Source organism: Meles meles, chromosome 6 (assembly GCF_922984935.1).
Source record: "Meles meles chromosome 6, mMelMel3.1 paternal haplotype, whole genome shotgun sequence".
Lineage (NCBI taxonomy): Eukaryota > Metazoa > Chordata > Mammalia > Carnivora > Mustelidae > Meles > Meles meles.
The window spans coordinates 152,293,742-152,309,025 of NC_060071.1; the positions used below are offsets into that span (position 1 = coordinate 152,293,742).

The following is a 15,284-nucleotide window of genomic DNA, read 5'->3' on the forward strand; positions in this document are numbered from 1 at the left end:
GTGTGTGTGTGTTTATGCACGTGTGTGTATAATGTCCAGACTACACATCACACTTGGAGGGGGTTCCACTGCTTTCCCATATTGTGACTAACATTGATGCCGTGAGCATTGTTTAAGACAGTGACTCTCCAACCAAGACCCTTTCTTCTCTTGCTTTCAATTGTTGATGCCTCTGGTGGTCTCATGTCTGGCATGTAATTTATGCTGCTTCTAGCAAGTTTGTACGTTGAGCAGGGTGGACATGTGGTGCACATTGAGAGCAGCTGGGATTCCTGTAAATGTTCACCTGATGAGCACCAGTTTATTTGTGATTCATTGGTATTTAGGGACAGAAATAAACGTGAGTGGCTCTGTATTTTATGTATTTTAGTATAATTGTTTTCCCATTAGAACAAATTTTTGATGTCAGAGAGTGAAGAGTTAAGCACAGAATCATGTGTGCAGAGAAGGTCCCTAAGGGAAAATGTTCTCTGGAGAGGATTCACCTAAATGCTGACAGGAAACCTGCCCATAACCTCCATCTGCATCTGCTCCTGGCGCTTAAAGACAGAATTGGTGAGTGGTGTGCACCCCCTGGTGGTCCAGATCCTTTCCTACAGTGAGGTTTGTGTCTGGGCTCACACTGATGTCCCCTCACTGTGTCCTTCACACAGTAATACAGGGCCATGTCCTCGGCTTTCAGGCTGTTCATCTGCAGATACAGCCTGTTCTTGCCGTTGTCTCTGGAGAAGGTGAATCGGCCCTTCACAGGGTCTGTATAGTATGTTCTTCCACCACTGCTGATGTATGTGACCCACTGCAGCCCTTTCACTGGAGCCCGGCGGACCCAGCTCATGTGGTAGCTACTGAAGGTGAATCCAGAGGCTACACAGGGTAGTCTCAGGGACCCTCCAGACTTCACCAGGTCTCCTCCAAACTCCACCAGCTGCACCTCACCCTGGACACCTGCAGACACAAGGCATCCTGGTCAGAAAACTGTCACACATCCACGGTTTCTCTCACTCATATCCACTCTCACACTAAAGGTCTCTTATTCTCCATGTATTACCTTTTAAAAGAGTAACAAGGAAAACGCAGCCAAGCACAAACTCCATTGTGAGTTGTCTGTGTCCTGTCCTGAGTACTGACTGGAAAACCTGGGAATCCTGGTGCTGGGGGTCCTCTCTCCCAACTGCAGAGTCAGGTTTGGGCTGTTTTTAATCAGCAGATGGAGGGCCCTATTTGCATGTTCTCTGCCTATATACCCCCACAGGACATACTGTCCCCTGAATCACCTGGAGTACAGAGAGGGCAGGCTGGTGAAGAATGTGGAAATCCCTTCTGTAATGGGGACAGGATGATTTTACTTCATCTCTAGGTTGCCCTGAAATATACAGAGCCTCGGGTTTGTGTAGGTATATTTGCTAACATTTCAATATCTATGTGTTCCTCCGAAGTCATCTATGGGATTTTTTGTAAGAATTTTGGTGAGTGTGCTTGATATGGAATGAATGGCATACAGGCAGAGTGTGTGTTAGGATAAACATAGGTGTCAGAATCAACAGTGCCCAGAATGAACAAATCAACGCTCCATAAAACTACCTGTATTTTCTCTGTAATTCCTCCTTCCTCTTCCCTTCTTCACTATGTACACACACAACTATGGGTTGTTCTCATGTTACTTAGACTAGTTTTAATTTTGAAGAATTTATATTGTATGTAATTTTATTTGTTGGACTTTTGTTTTTTTTTTTTTCTCTGAGAAATCCTTGAATAATCAACCATGCTGCTGTCTGTAGAAAGAATAATTTATTTTAATGTTTGGCAGTTACCAAGAAGTGAACATAGTATAATTTTATTTTATTGTATTTTTATTATTTATTTATTTATATATATATTTTGAATTATTATTTTAATTTTTTTATTCGTTTATTTGTTTATTTATAGCATAACAGTGTTCATTGTTTTTGCATCACACCCAGTGCTCCATGCAGTACGTGCCCTCCCTATTACCGACCACCTGGTTGCTCAAACTCCCACCCCTCTCTCCCCCGTCCCTTCAAAACCCTCTGGTTGTTTTTCAGAGTCCATAGTCTCTCATGGGTCATCTCCGCTTCCAGTTTCCCTCAACTCCTGCTCCTCTCCATCTCCCCATGTCCTCCATGTTATTTGTTATGCTCCACAAATAAGTGAGACCATATGATACTTGACTCTCTCTGCTTGACTTATTTCGCTCAGCATAATTTCTTCCAGTCCCGTCCATGTTGCTACAAAAGTTGGGTATTCATCCTTTCTGATGGAGGCATAATACTCCATTGTGTATATGGACCACATCTTCCTTATCCATTCATCTGTTGAAGGGCATCTTGGTTCTTTCCACAGTTTGGCGACCGTAGCCATTGCTGCAATAAACATTGGGGTACAGATGGCCCTTCTTTTCACTACATCTGTATCTTTGGGGTAAATACCCAGCAGTGCAATTGCAGGGTCCTAGGGAAGCTCTATTCTTAATTTCTTCAGGAATCTCCACACTGTTCTCCAAAGTGGCTGCACTACCTTGCATTCCCACAAACAGTGTAAGAGGGTTCCCCTTTCTCCACATCCTCTCCAACACATGTTGTTTCCTGTCTTGCTAATTTTGGCCATTCTAACTGGTGTCAGGTGGTATCTCAATGTCGTTTTAATTTGAATCTCCCTGATGGCTAGTGAGGATGAACATTTTTTCATGTGTCTGATAGCCGTTTGTATGTCTTCGTTGGAGAAGTGTCTGTTCATATCTTCTGCCCATTTTTCGATATGATTATCTGTTTTGTGTATGATGAGTTTGAGGAGTTCTTTATAGATCCTGGATATCAACATTTTGTCTGTACTGTCATTTGCAAATATCTTCTCCCATTCCGTGGGTTGTCTTTTTGTTTTGTTGACTGCTTCCTTTGCTGTGCAGAAACTTTTGATCTTGATGAAGTCCCAAAAGTTCATTTTGCTTTTGTTTCCTTGGCCTTTGGAGACATATCTTGAAAGAAGTTGCTGTGGCTGATATCGAAGAGGTTACTACCTATGTTCTCCTCTAGGATTCTGATAGATTCCTGTCTCACGTTGAGGTCTTTTATTGATTTCGAGTTTATCTTTGTGTACGGTGTAAGAGAATGGTCGAGTTTCATTCTTCTACATATCACTGTCCAGTTTTACCAGCACCATTTATTGAAGAGACTGTCTTTTTTCCATTGAATTTTTTTTCCTGTTTGGGCGAAGATTATTTCACCATAGAGTTGAGGGTCCATATCTGGGCTCTCCACTCTATTCCACTGGTCTATGTGTCTGTTTTTATGCCAGTACCACGCTGTCTTGGTGATCACAGCTTTGTACTAAGTAAAGCTTGAAATCGGGTAATGTGATGCCGCCAGTTTTGTTTTTGTTTTTCAACATTTCCTTAGCAATTTGGGGTCTCTTCTTATTCCATACAAATTTTAGGATTATTTCCTCCAGCTCTTTGAAAAATGCTGGTGGAATTTTGATCAGAATGGCATTAAAAGTATAGATTGCTCTATGCAGTAAAGACATTTTAACAATGTTGATTCTTCCAATCCAAGAGCATGGAACAGTCTTAAATCTTTTTGTGTCTTCTTCAATTTCTTTCATGAGTGTTCTGTAGTTCCTCGAGTACAGGTCCTTTACCTCTTTGGTTAGGTTTATTCCCAGGTATCTTATGGTTCTTGGTGCTATAGTAAATGGAATCGATTCTCTAATTTCCCTTTCTGTATTTTCATTGTTAGTATATAAGAAAGTCACTGATTTTTGTACATTGACTTTGTATCCTGTCACGTTATTGAATTTCTATATGAGTTCTAGTAGTTTGGGGGTGGAGTCTTTGGGGTTTTCCATATAAAGATTCATGTCATCTGCGAAGAGAGAGAGTTTGACTTCTTCCTTGCCAATTTGGATACCTTTTATTTCTCTTTGTTGTCTGATTGCCATTGCTAGAACTTCTAATACTATGTTGAACAAGAGTGGTGAGAGTGGGCATCCTTGTCGTGTTCCTGATCTCAACGGGAAGGGTGCAAGCTTTTTCCCATTGAGGATGATATTTGCTGTGGGTCTTTCATAGATAGATTTTATGAAGTTCAGGAATGGTCCCTCTATCCCTACACATTGAAGCGTTTTCATCAGGATTGGATGCTGGATTTTGTCAAATGCTTTTTCTGCATCAATTGAGAGTACCATGTGGTTCTTCTCTCTTCTCTTATTGATTTGTTCTATCACATTGATTGATTTGCGAATGTTGAACCAACCTTGCAACACAGGGATGAATCCGACCTGGTCATGTTGGATAATCTTTCGAATGTGCTGCTGGATCCTGTTTGCTAGGATCTTGTTGAGAATCTTTGCATCAATATTCATCAGTGATATCGGTCTGAAATTCTCCTTTTTGGTAGGGTCTTTGCCTGGTTTGGGGATCAAGGTAATGCTGGCTTCATAAAAAGAGTCTGGAAGTTTTCCTTCTGCTTCAATTTTTTGGAACAGCTTCGGGAGAATTGGTATTTCTTCTTTGAAAGTTTGGTAGAATTCCCCAGGGAATCTGTCAGGTCCTGGGCTCTTGTTTTTTGGGAGGTTTTTGATCACTGCTTCAATCTCGTTACTAGATATCAGTCTATTCAGGTTGTCAATTTCTTCTTGGTTCAATTTTAGGAGTTTATAGTTTTCCAGGAATGCATCCATTTCCTCTAGGTTGCTTAGCTTATTGGCATATATATGTTGGTAATAATTTCTGATGATTGTTTCTATTTCCTTGGTGTTAGTTGTGATCTCGCCCTTTTCATTCATAATTTTATTAACTTGGGCTGTCTCTCTTTTCTTTTGGATTAGTGTGGCCAATGGTTTATCGATCTTATTGATTCTTTAAAAAAACCAGCTTCTAGTTTCATTGATACGTTCTACTGTATCTCTCGTTTCTACCTCATTGATCTCCGCTCTAATCTTGATTATTTACCTTCTTGCATGTGGAGTTGGTTTGACTTGTTGTTGATTCTCCAGTTCTTTAAGATGTAGAGACAGCTTGTGTATTCTGGATTTTTCAATGTTTCTGAGGGAGGCTTGGATGGCTATGTATTTCCCCCTTAGAACAGCTTTTGCTTTATCCCATAGGTTTTGGACCGAAGTGTCTTCATTCTCATTGGTTTCCATGAATTGTTGAAGTTCGTCTTTGATCTCCTGGTTGATCCAAGCATTCTTAAGCAAGGTGGTCTTTAGCTTCCAGGTGTTTGAGTTCCTACTGAACTTTTCCTTGTGATTGAGTTCCAGTTTCAAAGCATGGGTATCTGAGAATATGCAGGGAATAATGTCAGTCTTTTGTTATCAGTTGAGGCCTGCTTTGTGACCCAGTATGTGGTCTATTCTGGAGAAGGTCCCATGTGCACTTGAGAAGAATGAGTATTCTGTTGTTTTAGGGTGGAATGTTCTGTATACGTCGATGAGGTCCATCTGGTCCAATGTTTCATTCAATGCTCTTATTTCTTTCTTAATTTTCTGCTTTGATGATCTGTCTATTTCTGAGAGAGGTATATTAAGATCTTCTACTATTATTGTATTCATATCAATAGAACTCTTTATCTTGATTAATAGTTTTCTTATGTAATTGGATGCTCCCATATTGGGGGCATAGATATTCACAATTGTTAGATCATCTTGGCAGATAGTCCCTTTAAGAATTAAGTAGTGTCTCCTGTATCTCTCACTACAGTCTTTAGTTTAAAATCTAATTTATCTGATATGAGAATCGCTACTCCGGCCTTCTTTTGAGACCCATTGGCATGAAAGATGCTTCTCCATCCCTTCACTTTCAGTCTGGGTGTAACCTTAGGTTCAAAACGGGTCTCTTGTAGACAACATATCGATGGGTCCTGTCCTTTTATCCAATCTGCAACCCTGTGTCATTTTATGGGCGCATTTAGGCCTTTCACATTGAGAGTGATTATTGAGAGATAGGTTTTTATTTTCATCGTGTTGCCTTTGAAGTCTTTCTGTCTGTATATTGTTTCTCTATTTCTGTTCAGTGATATTCTTAGGACTTTTTCTCTCTTTTACGATGCCACTTAATATTTCCTGCAGTGTCGGCTTGGTGGTTGCATAGTCTTTTAAGCCTTGCCGGTCTTGGAAACTCTTTATCTCTCCATCCATTTTAAATGTCAGTCTTGCTGGATAGAGTATTCTTGGTTGCATGTTCTTCTCATTTAGTACTCTGAATATATTTTTCCAGCCCTTCCTGGCTTGCCAGGTCTCTGTGGAAAGGTCTGACATTATTCTAATGGGCTTTCCTCTTTACGTAAGGAGCTTTTTTGTTCTAGCTGCTTTTAAGAGGGTCTCTCTTGAAACATAATTCCTCATTCTAACTATAAGGTGTCGTGAGGACTTTTGAGAATCTAAAATCTTGGGAGGAAATCTCTCTGCCTCTAGTACATGAATGTTGTTTCCATTCGTGAGATTGGGAAAATTTTCATAGACAACTTCTTCCACTATATCTTCTAGACTTCTTTCTTTTTCCTCCCCTTCAGAGATTCCAATAATTCTGACGTTGGAACGTTTCATGGCATCGTTTATTTCCCTGATTCTGTTTTCGTGGCTTCTGAGCTGTTTGTTCCAGGCTTCCTCCTGATACTTTTTCTCTATCTGTTTGTCCTCCAGATCACTAATTCTATCTTCTGTCTCAGTTACCCTAGCTTTTAGAGAATTTAGATTCGATTGGAACTCATTGAGAGCATTTTGAACATCATCCCTGGTGGCTTTCAGTTCTGCCCTAATCAATTCTGTTTGGTCATCCATGTCTTTCTCCAACCTAGCTATTGCCTGGATAATTGTTAGTCTGAATTCCTTTTCCAACATATTGTCTATGTCGATAGCCATTAGCTCTGTTGCAGAAGATCCATCCTCTGTATTTTTCTTCTGTTGGGTATTCCTCCTCCTAGTCATTTTGGAAAGAGATGACTGAACAGATGCAGCTGGTCTTATCGATTGTGGTGCAGTCAATGTGCACCCTGGAATGCTTCTGTGCAATCAGGATTCCCCACCCAAATGAGAGAAAAAAGAAAAGAAAAAGAAATAGAGAAGAAGAAAGAAAAAAAAGGGGAAAGAAAAAAGGAAAAAAAAGAGAGAGAGAGAGATAGGAAAAAAAGGGAAGATAACAGAGAAGGCTCAGCCCAAATGGGCCACAAGGTAATATTTATGAAGTATAAAAACAAAAACAGACAAACAAAAAGACTGATAAAATATATCAGGAGAGAATATATATATATATATATATATATATATATATATATATATATATATGCAAAAAAAGGGAAGAAACTCATCAGAAAGAACCCCAAGTATAAGATTTATATATTATCAGGACAAACACAAATTCACAGAAACACTGGCAGAAGGGCAAATTGGGAGAGTGGTTATAAATTCTCAGTGTGGATGAGGAAGTTTATTTTGATTCTTCCTGAAGGTATCTTGATGCTTTTGTTAAGGGACTCAACTTTCCTAAGTTACAGGGGGATTAGAAACTGGTTTGCCTATAGGGGTAGCATTGATTGTGGAAAGGGGATTACCTTGAAGTTTAACTCTATATGTATAGTAGAAAATAAAAATTAAAAAAGAATAAACTAGACTAAACTAAGTAAAAATTAAAAAAGAATTAGAAAATAAAAAGCAAAAGAAAAACACGGGTGTATGTATCAAAAAGTTCAGGTTAGAAGGTTATTAAGGAATTTGATGTACTGGACATTTCAGTGTGGTGGTAAATAGGTTAAAAAATTATCTGTATGTATAAAAAAAAGAACCAGAATATTGGTAACGAGTTAAAAATAAAAGTTGTATTTATGAAGTAGTGGTGGTTGTTCTCTTGTAGTCTTTTTTTTTTTTTTCTTCCTTCCTGGTTGGTTTTCTGGGGGAGGGGCCTGCCACGTGGGTTTTCAGACAATGATGTTCCCTGAGTTAGGTCCTCCCGCTCCCGTCAAGGTGGTGAGCTCTGTGGAAACTGTTTTTTTCAGTCTTTTGTTCTCTGGGGGTTTTTATGTTCTTTCATCTGCTTTCTCTCTCATTGACAGCTTTTGATGGTTTTTGGAGGTTTAGAGGAGAGCAAACTGCACCCTGACCTCCCTCTCAGAAAGACGCCCCAGAATGTTTTGGAAAAGCTGCTGGCTGAGTCGGTTCTGAGTCACTGTCCCTGGGGATGCAGGAGCTCCTCGTTGTACCCAAAAACCAGGGCAGCGGTGGCTGTCTAGGCAGCTCCAGACCACCAGAGAGGTTCCAAGCAGAGATCGCATACTGAGATTTTCCTGCTGTCCCGAGCTGGGAATGTCTGTTTTTTCTGGATGCCAGAGCTCCAGGCTAGCGCCTATGAGCACGCATCCCAAGGGAGGGTGTGGGGTGCGCGCGTTTCAGGATTGCCATCTGGCCAGGCTCCCAGCCCCTCAAGGGAGCCAGACCCCACTCATTCTCAGGTGCGCTGGCGTTCAGGTGCACTGGCGGCTCAGGGAGGGAGACCTGATTTCTCCGCAGCACTCTCTCTGGCTCAGTGCCAGGGGAGGCTGTCCTGGGTCCGGGGACTTAGGTCCCTGACCCTAACCACCCAGGTTCCCACTATTACCCCCGCAATCCTTTGCTCTTTGTTTTTTGAGTGCTTTCAACCAGACTCCAAGTTAATGCTGGTCCCCAGACGCAGAGCACTCTCGTGTTGGGGTATTACTTTCCAATCGGTGACCTCTGGTGGCTCCCTCCCCCTTTTGTTTATCTTCTGATATCAGTCCACTGCTCCCAGTCTGCTTTATCTGCCACTGGGTGTCTTCTGTTCCTGTAGAGATCCAGACGTGTATAATTCTGATTTCAGGCTGATTTCATGGGTGGTCAGAGTTCTTTGGTAGGTAATCAACTCACTTTAGTGTACAGGTTGAAATGGTGCCTCCTCCTACTTCCCCGCCATCTTGACTCCCCTGTTTCTTTATTTATAAATTTATTTTAAATTTTTAAAATTTTCTTTTATAGATTACGTCTATGTCAGAGAGTTTTACCTCCGGATCTTTCTTCTGTTTTGAATTCTTCTCTCCAGTCATTTTACCAGGAAAGAATGGATGAATGAGTGAACAAAACACAAATATCAACCCAAACTCAAGCAAAATACACATTAGACAAATCTGAAGAGGTCAGAACCAACAAAACAAAAATGCTGCGTGTAGAAGCAAGAATATAATCTCCCAGGTGGACAGAACAGGGTGATCCAATTGGTCCTGTGTATATTTTGTCCTGTGTGTTAGAAGACACTAAATCCCAAAATTGTAAAGAATGCTATATATATATATGTATATATATATACATATATTTTCAATTATAAATTGTATATATACATATATTTATATACAATTATATGTATACATATATTTACAAATATATATATATTTACAAATATATATATTTGTAAATATATGTATACATATAATTGTAAAGAAAGCTATATATGTATATATAGCTCTATATATATATCTATAGCTATATATATATAGCGTTCTTTACAATTATACAATTTCTTTACAATTTTGTATATATATATATACACAAAAAATAAAATTGAATACAGTGAAAGTAAGCCAAAAACGAAGAATATATGCATAAAAATATATGTATAAAAATAAGTATGTATATGTATAAAAATATGTATAAAAATAAGTTTACAAAATTCGAGTTAGATTAAGACTTAAAAACAGAGTTGTTAAAATAAGAAAGTCATTGTGAAGAAAAAAAGGGAAAAGAAAAGAAAAATTTTAAACTGAAACAGCAATGAATCATGAGAAACAACTGCAAATTCTGTGTAGTATTTTCCCCTAGAGCTGGAGTTGTGCAGTGCTGAGTGCTCTGTACACGTGGTGTTCTGTGTTCTTCAGCTGTTCTTCTGGTGGAAGTGCCTGATGCACTGATTTTCAGGTGTCTCTGTGTCAGTGGAGTTGTATCACTCATTGCCAGGGGTCAGGGTCAGTGTAAGCTATTTCTAGTTTTTCTCTGTGGCTTTTGTTCCCTGGAGGCATTTGAGTCTCTTTAGAGGATGAGAATAAAAATGGCCATATGATGCTCTCCAGTCTTGGAATTGAATGATCCCAGCTCCTTTCTACAGTTAACACTCCGGGATACAAGTTCTTCCCTTTTGTGTGTGCCACCGTCTAGACTCCTGTGGTGTGCATGTGCACCAATCCTCCTGGGTAGGTGGATGGTCGTGTCTTTCTGTCCTTCTCAGGATCCCCCATAGAGAGTGGTCACCTGGGTATGTGCACTCCTGAGCCACTCCTCCTGTGGGATGGTGGTGGGTCACTGCTTTTTTTTTTGGCATTTGCAACATCCCTCCCCCACACTGAGAGCTGTCACCAGAGCTGGTAGGGCTCAGAGTTTATAGCAAACTCAGCTGAGAGCCCCTCCCAAGTTCTCAGACCATAACCAGTTTTCCTGCTCCAATGCTGAGGATCTGCAGGTTCAAGCATTCCCATTTGTCAGTGTCTCCATGATCCTGAGACCACTCTGTCCCCTCTAAGATTCTGCCCCATCCCCTTCACCAAAGAGCATGTTTCAAGCAGGAATTTCTTTCACTGGAGCAGATTTCTAAAGGTTCTGGTTTTGCCATCAGGGGCCATATTATTTATGTTGGCTGGCTTTCTGAAGTTCCGTCCCCTGTTGTTTATCCTCTGATATATCTCCTTTCCTTCATTTCTTGGCCTTCCTTCCTTGAAAAAAAGTGGTTCCTTTTCATTTGTATTCCAGATTTTTTCCCTTACCTCTCAGGTTGAACTCATATATATTCTGAGTGATTATAGAGTTATCTAGCTAAATTCAGGGAAGCAGATTAAATGAAGTCTCTGACTCTTTTACCATCTTGCTTGATCAGTGCATTTAAGAGTTTTTTTTTTATTTTTTACATTTTAAAATTTCTTTTCAGTGTACCAGAATTCATTGTTTATGCACCATGCCCAGTGCTCCATGCAATACATACCCTCCACAATACCTACCACCAGGCTAACCCAAAGTCCCAACCCCGCCCCTTCAAAACCCTCAGATTGTTTTTCAGAGTCCATAGTCTCTCATGGTTCATATCCCCCTCCAATTTCCCTCAACTCCCTTCTCCTCACCATCTCCCCATGTCCTCCGTGTTATTTCTTATGCTCCACAATAAGTGAAACCATATGATAATTGACTCTCTCTGCTTGACTTATTTCACTCAGCATGATTTATTCCAGTCTTGTCCATATTTTTTTTCTTTCTTATTTTTTAAAGGAATTAAAATTTATAGTTAACTCTGAAAAAATGGTGAAACCAAAATTGGTTTTTTTTCTTTTTAAATATTTAGGTGTAAGTTCAACTATCCATCAATTCAGTCCCGTCCATGTTGATACAAAATTTGGGTATTCATCCTTTCTGATGGAGGCATAATACTCCATAGTATATATGGATCACATCTTCCTTATCCATTCGCCCATTGAAGGGCATCTTGGTTCTTTCTAGAGTTTGGCCACCGTGGCTATTTCTGCTATGAACATTGGGGTACAGATGGCCTTTCTTTTCACTACATCTGCATCTTTGCGGTAAAAGCCCAGGAGTGCACTTGCAGGGTCATAGGGAAGCTCTATTTTTAATTTCTTATGGAATCTCCAACTGTTCTCCAAAGTGGTTGCACCTACTTGCATTCCCACCAACAGTGTAAAAGGGTTCCCCTTTCTCCACATCCTCTCCAACACACATTGTTTACTGTTTGTTAATTTTGGCCATTCTAACTGGTGTAAGGTGGTATATCAATGTGGTTTTGATCTGAATCTCCCTGATGGCTGAGATGATGAACGTTTTTTCATGTGTGGGTTAGCCATTTGTATGCTTTCTTTGGAGAAATGTCTGTTCATGTCTTCTACCTATTTTATGATATGATTATCTGTTTTCTGTGTGTTGAGTTTGAGGAGTTTCTATAGATACTGGATATCAGCCCTTTGTCTGTAGTGTCATTTGCGAATATCTTCTCATGTTCTGTGGGTTGCTTCTTTTTTTTTTTATGACTGTTTCCTTTGCTGTGCAGAAGCCTTTGATCCTGATGAAGTCCCAAAAGTTCATTTTCACTTTTTTTCCCTTTGTCTTTGGAGACATATCTTGAATGAAGTTGCTGTGGTCGATATTGAAGAGGTTACTGCCTATGTTCTCCTCTATGTTCTGATGGATTTCTGCATCTCATTGAGGTTTTTTATCCATTTCGAGTTTATCTTTGTGTACGGTGTCAGAGATTGGTCGAGTTTCATTCTTCTACATATAGTTGTCCAGTTTTCTCAGCACCATTTATTGAAGAGACTTTTTTTCCTGCTTTGTTGAAGATTTGTTGAGCACAACGTTGAGTGTCCATATCTGGACTCTCTGTTCCACTGGTCTATGTGTCTGTTTTTATGCTGGTACGATGCTGTCTTGGTGATCACCTCTTTGTAGTAAAGCTTGAAATCAGGCAGCGTGATGCCCACAGTTTTATTATTCTTTTTCAACATTTCCTTAACAATTTAGCATCTCTTCTGATTCCAAATTTTAGGATTGTTTGCTACAGCCCTTTGAGAAATGCCAGTGAAATTTTTATTTGAATGGCATTGAAAGTATAGATTGCTCTAGTCAATCTATGCCCTAAAATGTCAAAATTTTGACATTTTAACAATGTTTATTCTTCTGATCCATGAGCATGGAATGGTCTTTCACCTTTTTGTGTCTTACAGATTCCCCTTTAATATTTCTTGCAGGTCTGTCTTGGTGGTCACATAATCTTTCAGTTTCTGCCCGCCTGAAAGCTCTTTATCTCTCCATCCATTCTGAATGACAGTCTGACAGAATAAAGTATTCTTAGCTGCATGTTCTTTCCAGTTATAACCTGAATCTATCCTACCATCCCTTTTGGCTTGTCTTGTTTCTGTGGGCAGTTCTGACATTATTCTGATGTTCCTCCCTCTGTATGTGAGAAAACTCTTCCCCCTTTCTGCTCTAAGGATATCTTCCCTGGCTCTATGATTCACATGCTTCACTATTTCATGTCAGTGTTTTGATCTATTTTCATTGATTTTTGGAGGGGTCCTCTGTGTTTCTTGGTCTTGAATGCTTGTTTCCTTCTCCAGATTAGGGAGGTTCTCAGCTGTGATTTGGTCAAATATACCTTCTAGTCTTCTCTGTCTCTCCATCCCCTTGGGGATCCCAGTAATTCTGACTTTGAGCCTTTCATGGTATTGTTCTCTCTAAGTCTAATTTCATGTGCCACTAGCTGCCTACCCCTGTCTTGTTCAGTTTGCTTCTTTTGTCTCCGCTTATCTTGTAGGTCACTAATTGTTCTTCTGCCTCATTTCCCTGGCTGTTAGAGAATCCAGTTTAGGCTCTATTTCATTCATAACATTTTTAAACTCAGCCTGATTCGATCTCATTTCTGTCCTTGGGGACTCTATATTGTCATTAATGTTTTTTTTCAAGCCTAGCTATTGACGTCATGATTGCTATCCTGAAGTCTGTGTCTGACATATTGCTTATATTCGAATCCATTAGTTCTGTGGCAGAGGATGTTGCCTGTTGTTCTTTCTTTTGTTGGGATTTCCTCCTCCTAGTCATTTTGTCCATGGGTGGTTGAGTGAATGGATCTAGTCAAAAATATCAAACAAGACCCATTCAGGATGCACCCTAGCAATATCCAGAGTGGTTAGAAGCCACCATTGAAAAAACAAAGGCAAACAAAAATTCAAGAATAAAATAAAAAATTGAAAAGAGGAGGTTTGGCAAGATGGCAGAGAAGTAGGAGACCCTGTTTCAACCGGTCCCCTAAAGTGAGCTAAGTATCTACCAAAGCACTGTGAGCACACATTAAATCAACCTGAGGTGTAGGATTGTATACTTCTGGGTGTCTATGGGGCAGAAAGCACCAGTGGAAAAGTAAAGCAGAGTGGGAATGCTCAGACTGATATTGGAGAATAAACAGAAGGGGGAGGGATCCACCAGAAGCAATCCCTGCAGTTGGGGACCAGCATTAACTTGGAGTCTGGTTAAAAGCACTCAAAAAGAGCAAAAGATCTTAAGGGATAACTGTTGGATTCAGGCAGTCATGGGTATGGGCCTAAGCCCATGGACCAGGATGGCCACTGTTGGTGACCACCCATGCCAGAGAGAGTGCAACTGAGCCTCCAGTTCCTGGTCCCTGAGCCCCTGGCTGTGCACTGCTTGCACTACTGCTCAGGAGAGCACTCAGCACACTCCCACCTGTGCATTAGGGAGTCTGGTGTGGGCGCCAGCCTGAACTCTCTAGAACCATACCCTTTTGTGCTCTGCCCACACTGCACAACCAGGGTCTGAGTGCACTCCCTGCCCATGCCTGAGAGAGCTTGGTATGAGCATTAGCCAGGGTCTCTAGGATTGGCCAAGGCTCTGAATACTCCCAGCCCATGCCTGAAGGAACTCGGTGAGATCTCTGGTCAGGATCCCTCCATGGTGGCAGCCTTCTGGGACCTGGGTGACTGAGTGCTGTGGGTCTGATCCCTATATAGCAGTCTTGGCAAAGGCAGTGACTGGAAGTGGGCTTCCCGGACCAATGTCACTCACCGTTTTAGTGGCCGGGGGGTGCAGAGACAAGCAAGCACTTTGGGCGACCCCTAAGACAGTGGTTGGGGGCCCACACTGCCCAAGACATTAATTTGCGCTGTTCAGTGGAGTTTGCTGAGGGGGAGTGTGCATTCTGGATCATCCAGAGGGGAGCACACTGAGGCTTCTCTCAGAGGGGGAGGTCTGGGTGCATTTTGCTTTCCACTAAACCTCCAAAAAGCTGCAAAAAATAAAACCTCCAAAATACAAAAGCCCAAAGAACCAGTTTCCACAGAGCCCAGACTCTAGATAGGGGGCAGGATGACTCAACCCAAGCAAGACTGACTGAAAAACAGTGCAGTGGGCCTGTCCCCCAGAAGGCAAGCCAAAAGAATGAGAGGACAACCACCACAAGTTCACCATATTACTGTAATACCACAACATCAGGGGAAAACAATATATTAAGCTTCCAGTATGGCCCTAAAATCTGTATATTTCATAGATACAACTCTTTTAAAAAATTCATTCTCATGATTCTTGTTCTTTTAATGTGTTTAACCTACTTACCATTACAACTAGAGGTTTAATACAGCATATTCCATAATAACCTTTTAACTTGAACTTTTTTCATACATATAACTGTGTATTTTCTTTTCTTTTAAAAAATCATATAGATATAAGCTTTAAGATAATCTTAATTCCTTATTCAATATTATCCT

At 40.6% G+C, this 15,284-nt stretch overlaps 1 gene segment (V, D, J or C); it reads right to left on the minus strand.

Annotated features, from left to right (window-relative positions):
- Nucleotides 1–485: 485 nt before the first annotated feature.
- On the minus strand, nt 486–1,166 carry LOC123943701. The segment is given in 3 exon segments: nt 486–539; nt 638–945; nt 1,049–1,166. Coding segments are annotated over 3 exon segments (408 nt in total).
- Nucleotides 1,167–15,284: the final 14,118 nt, after the last annotated feature.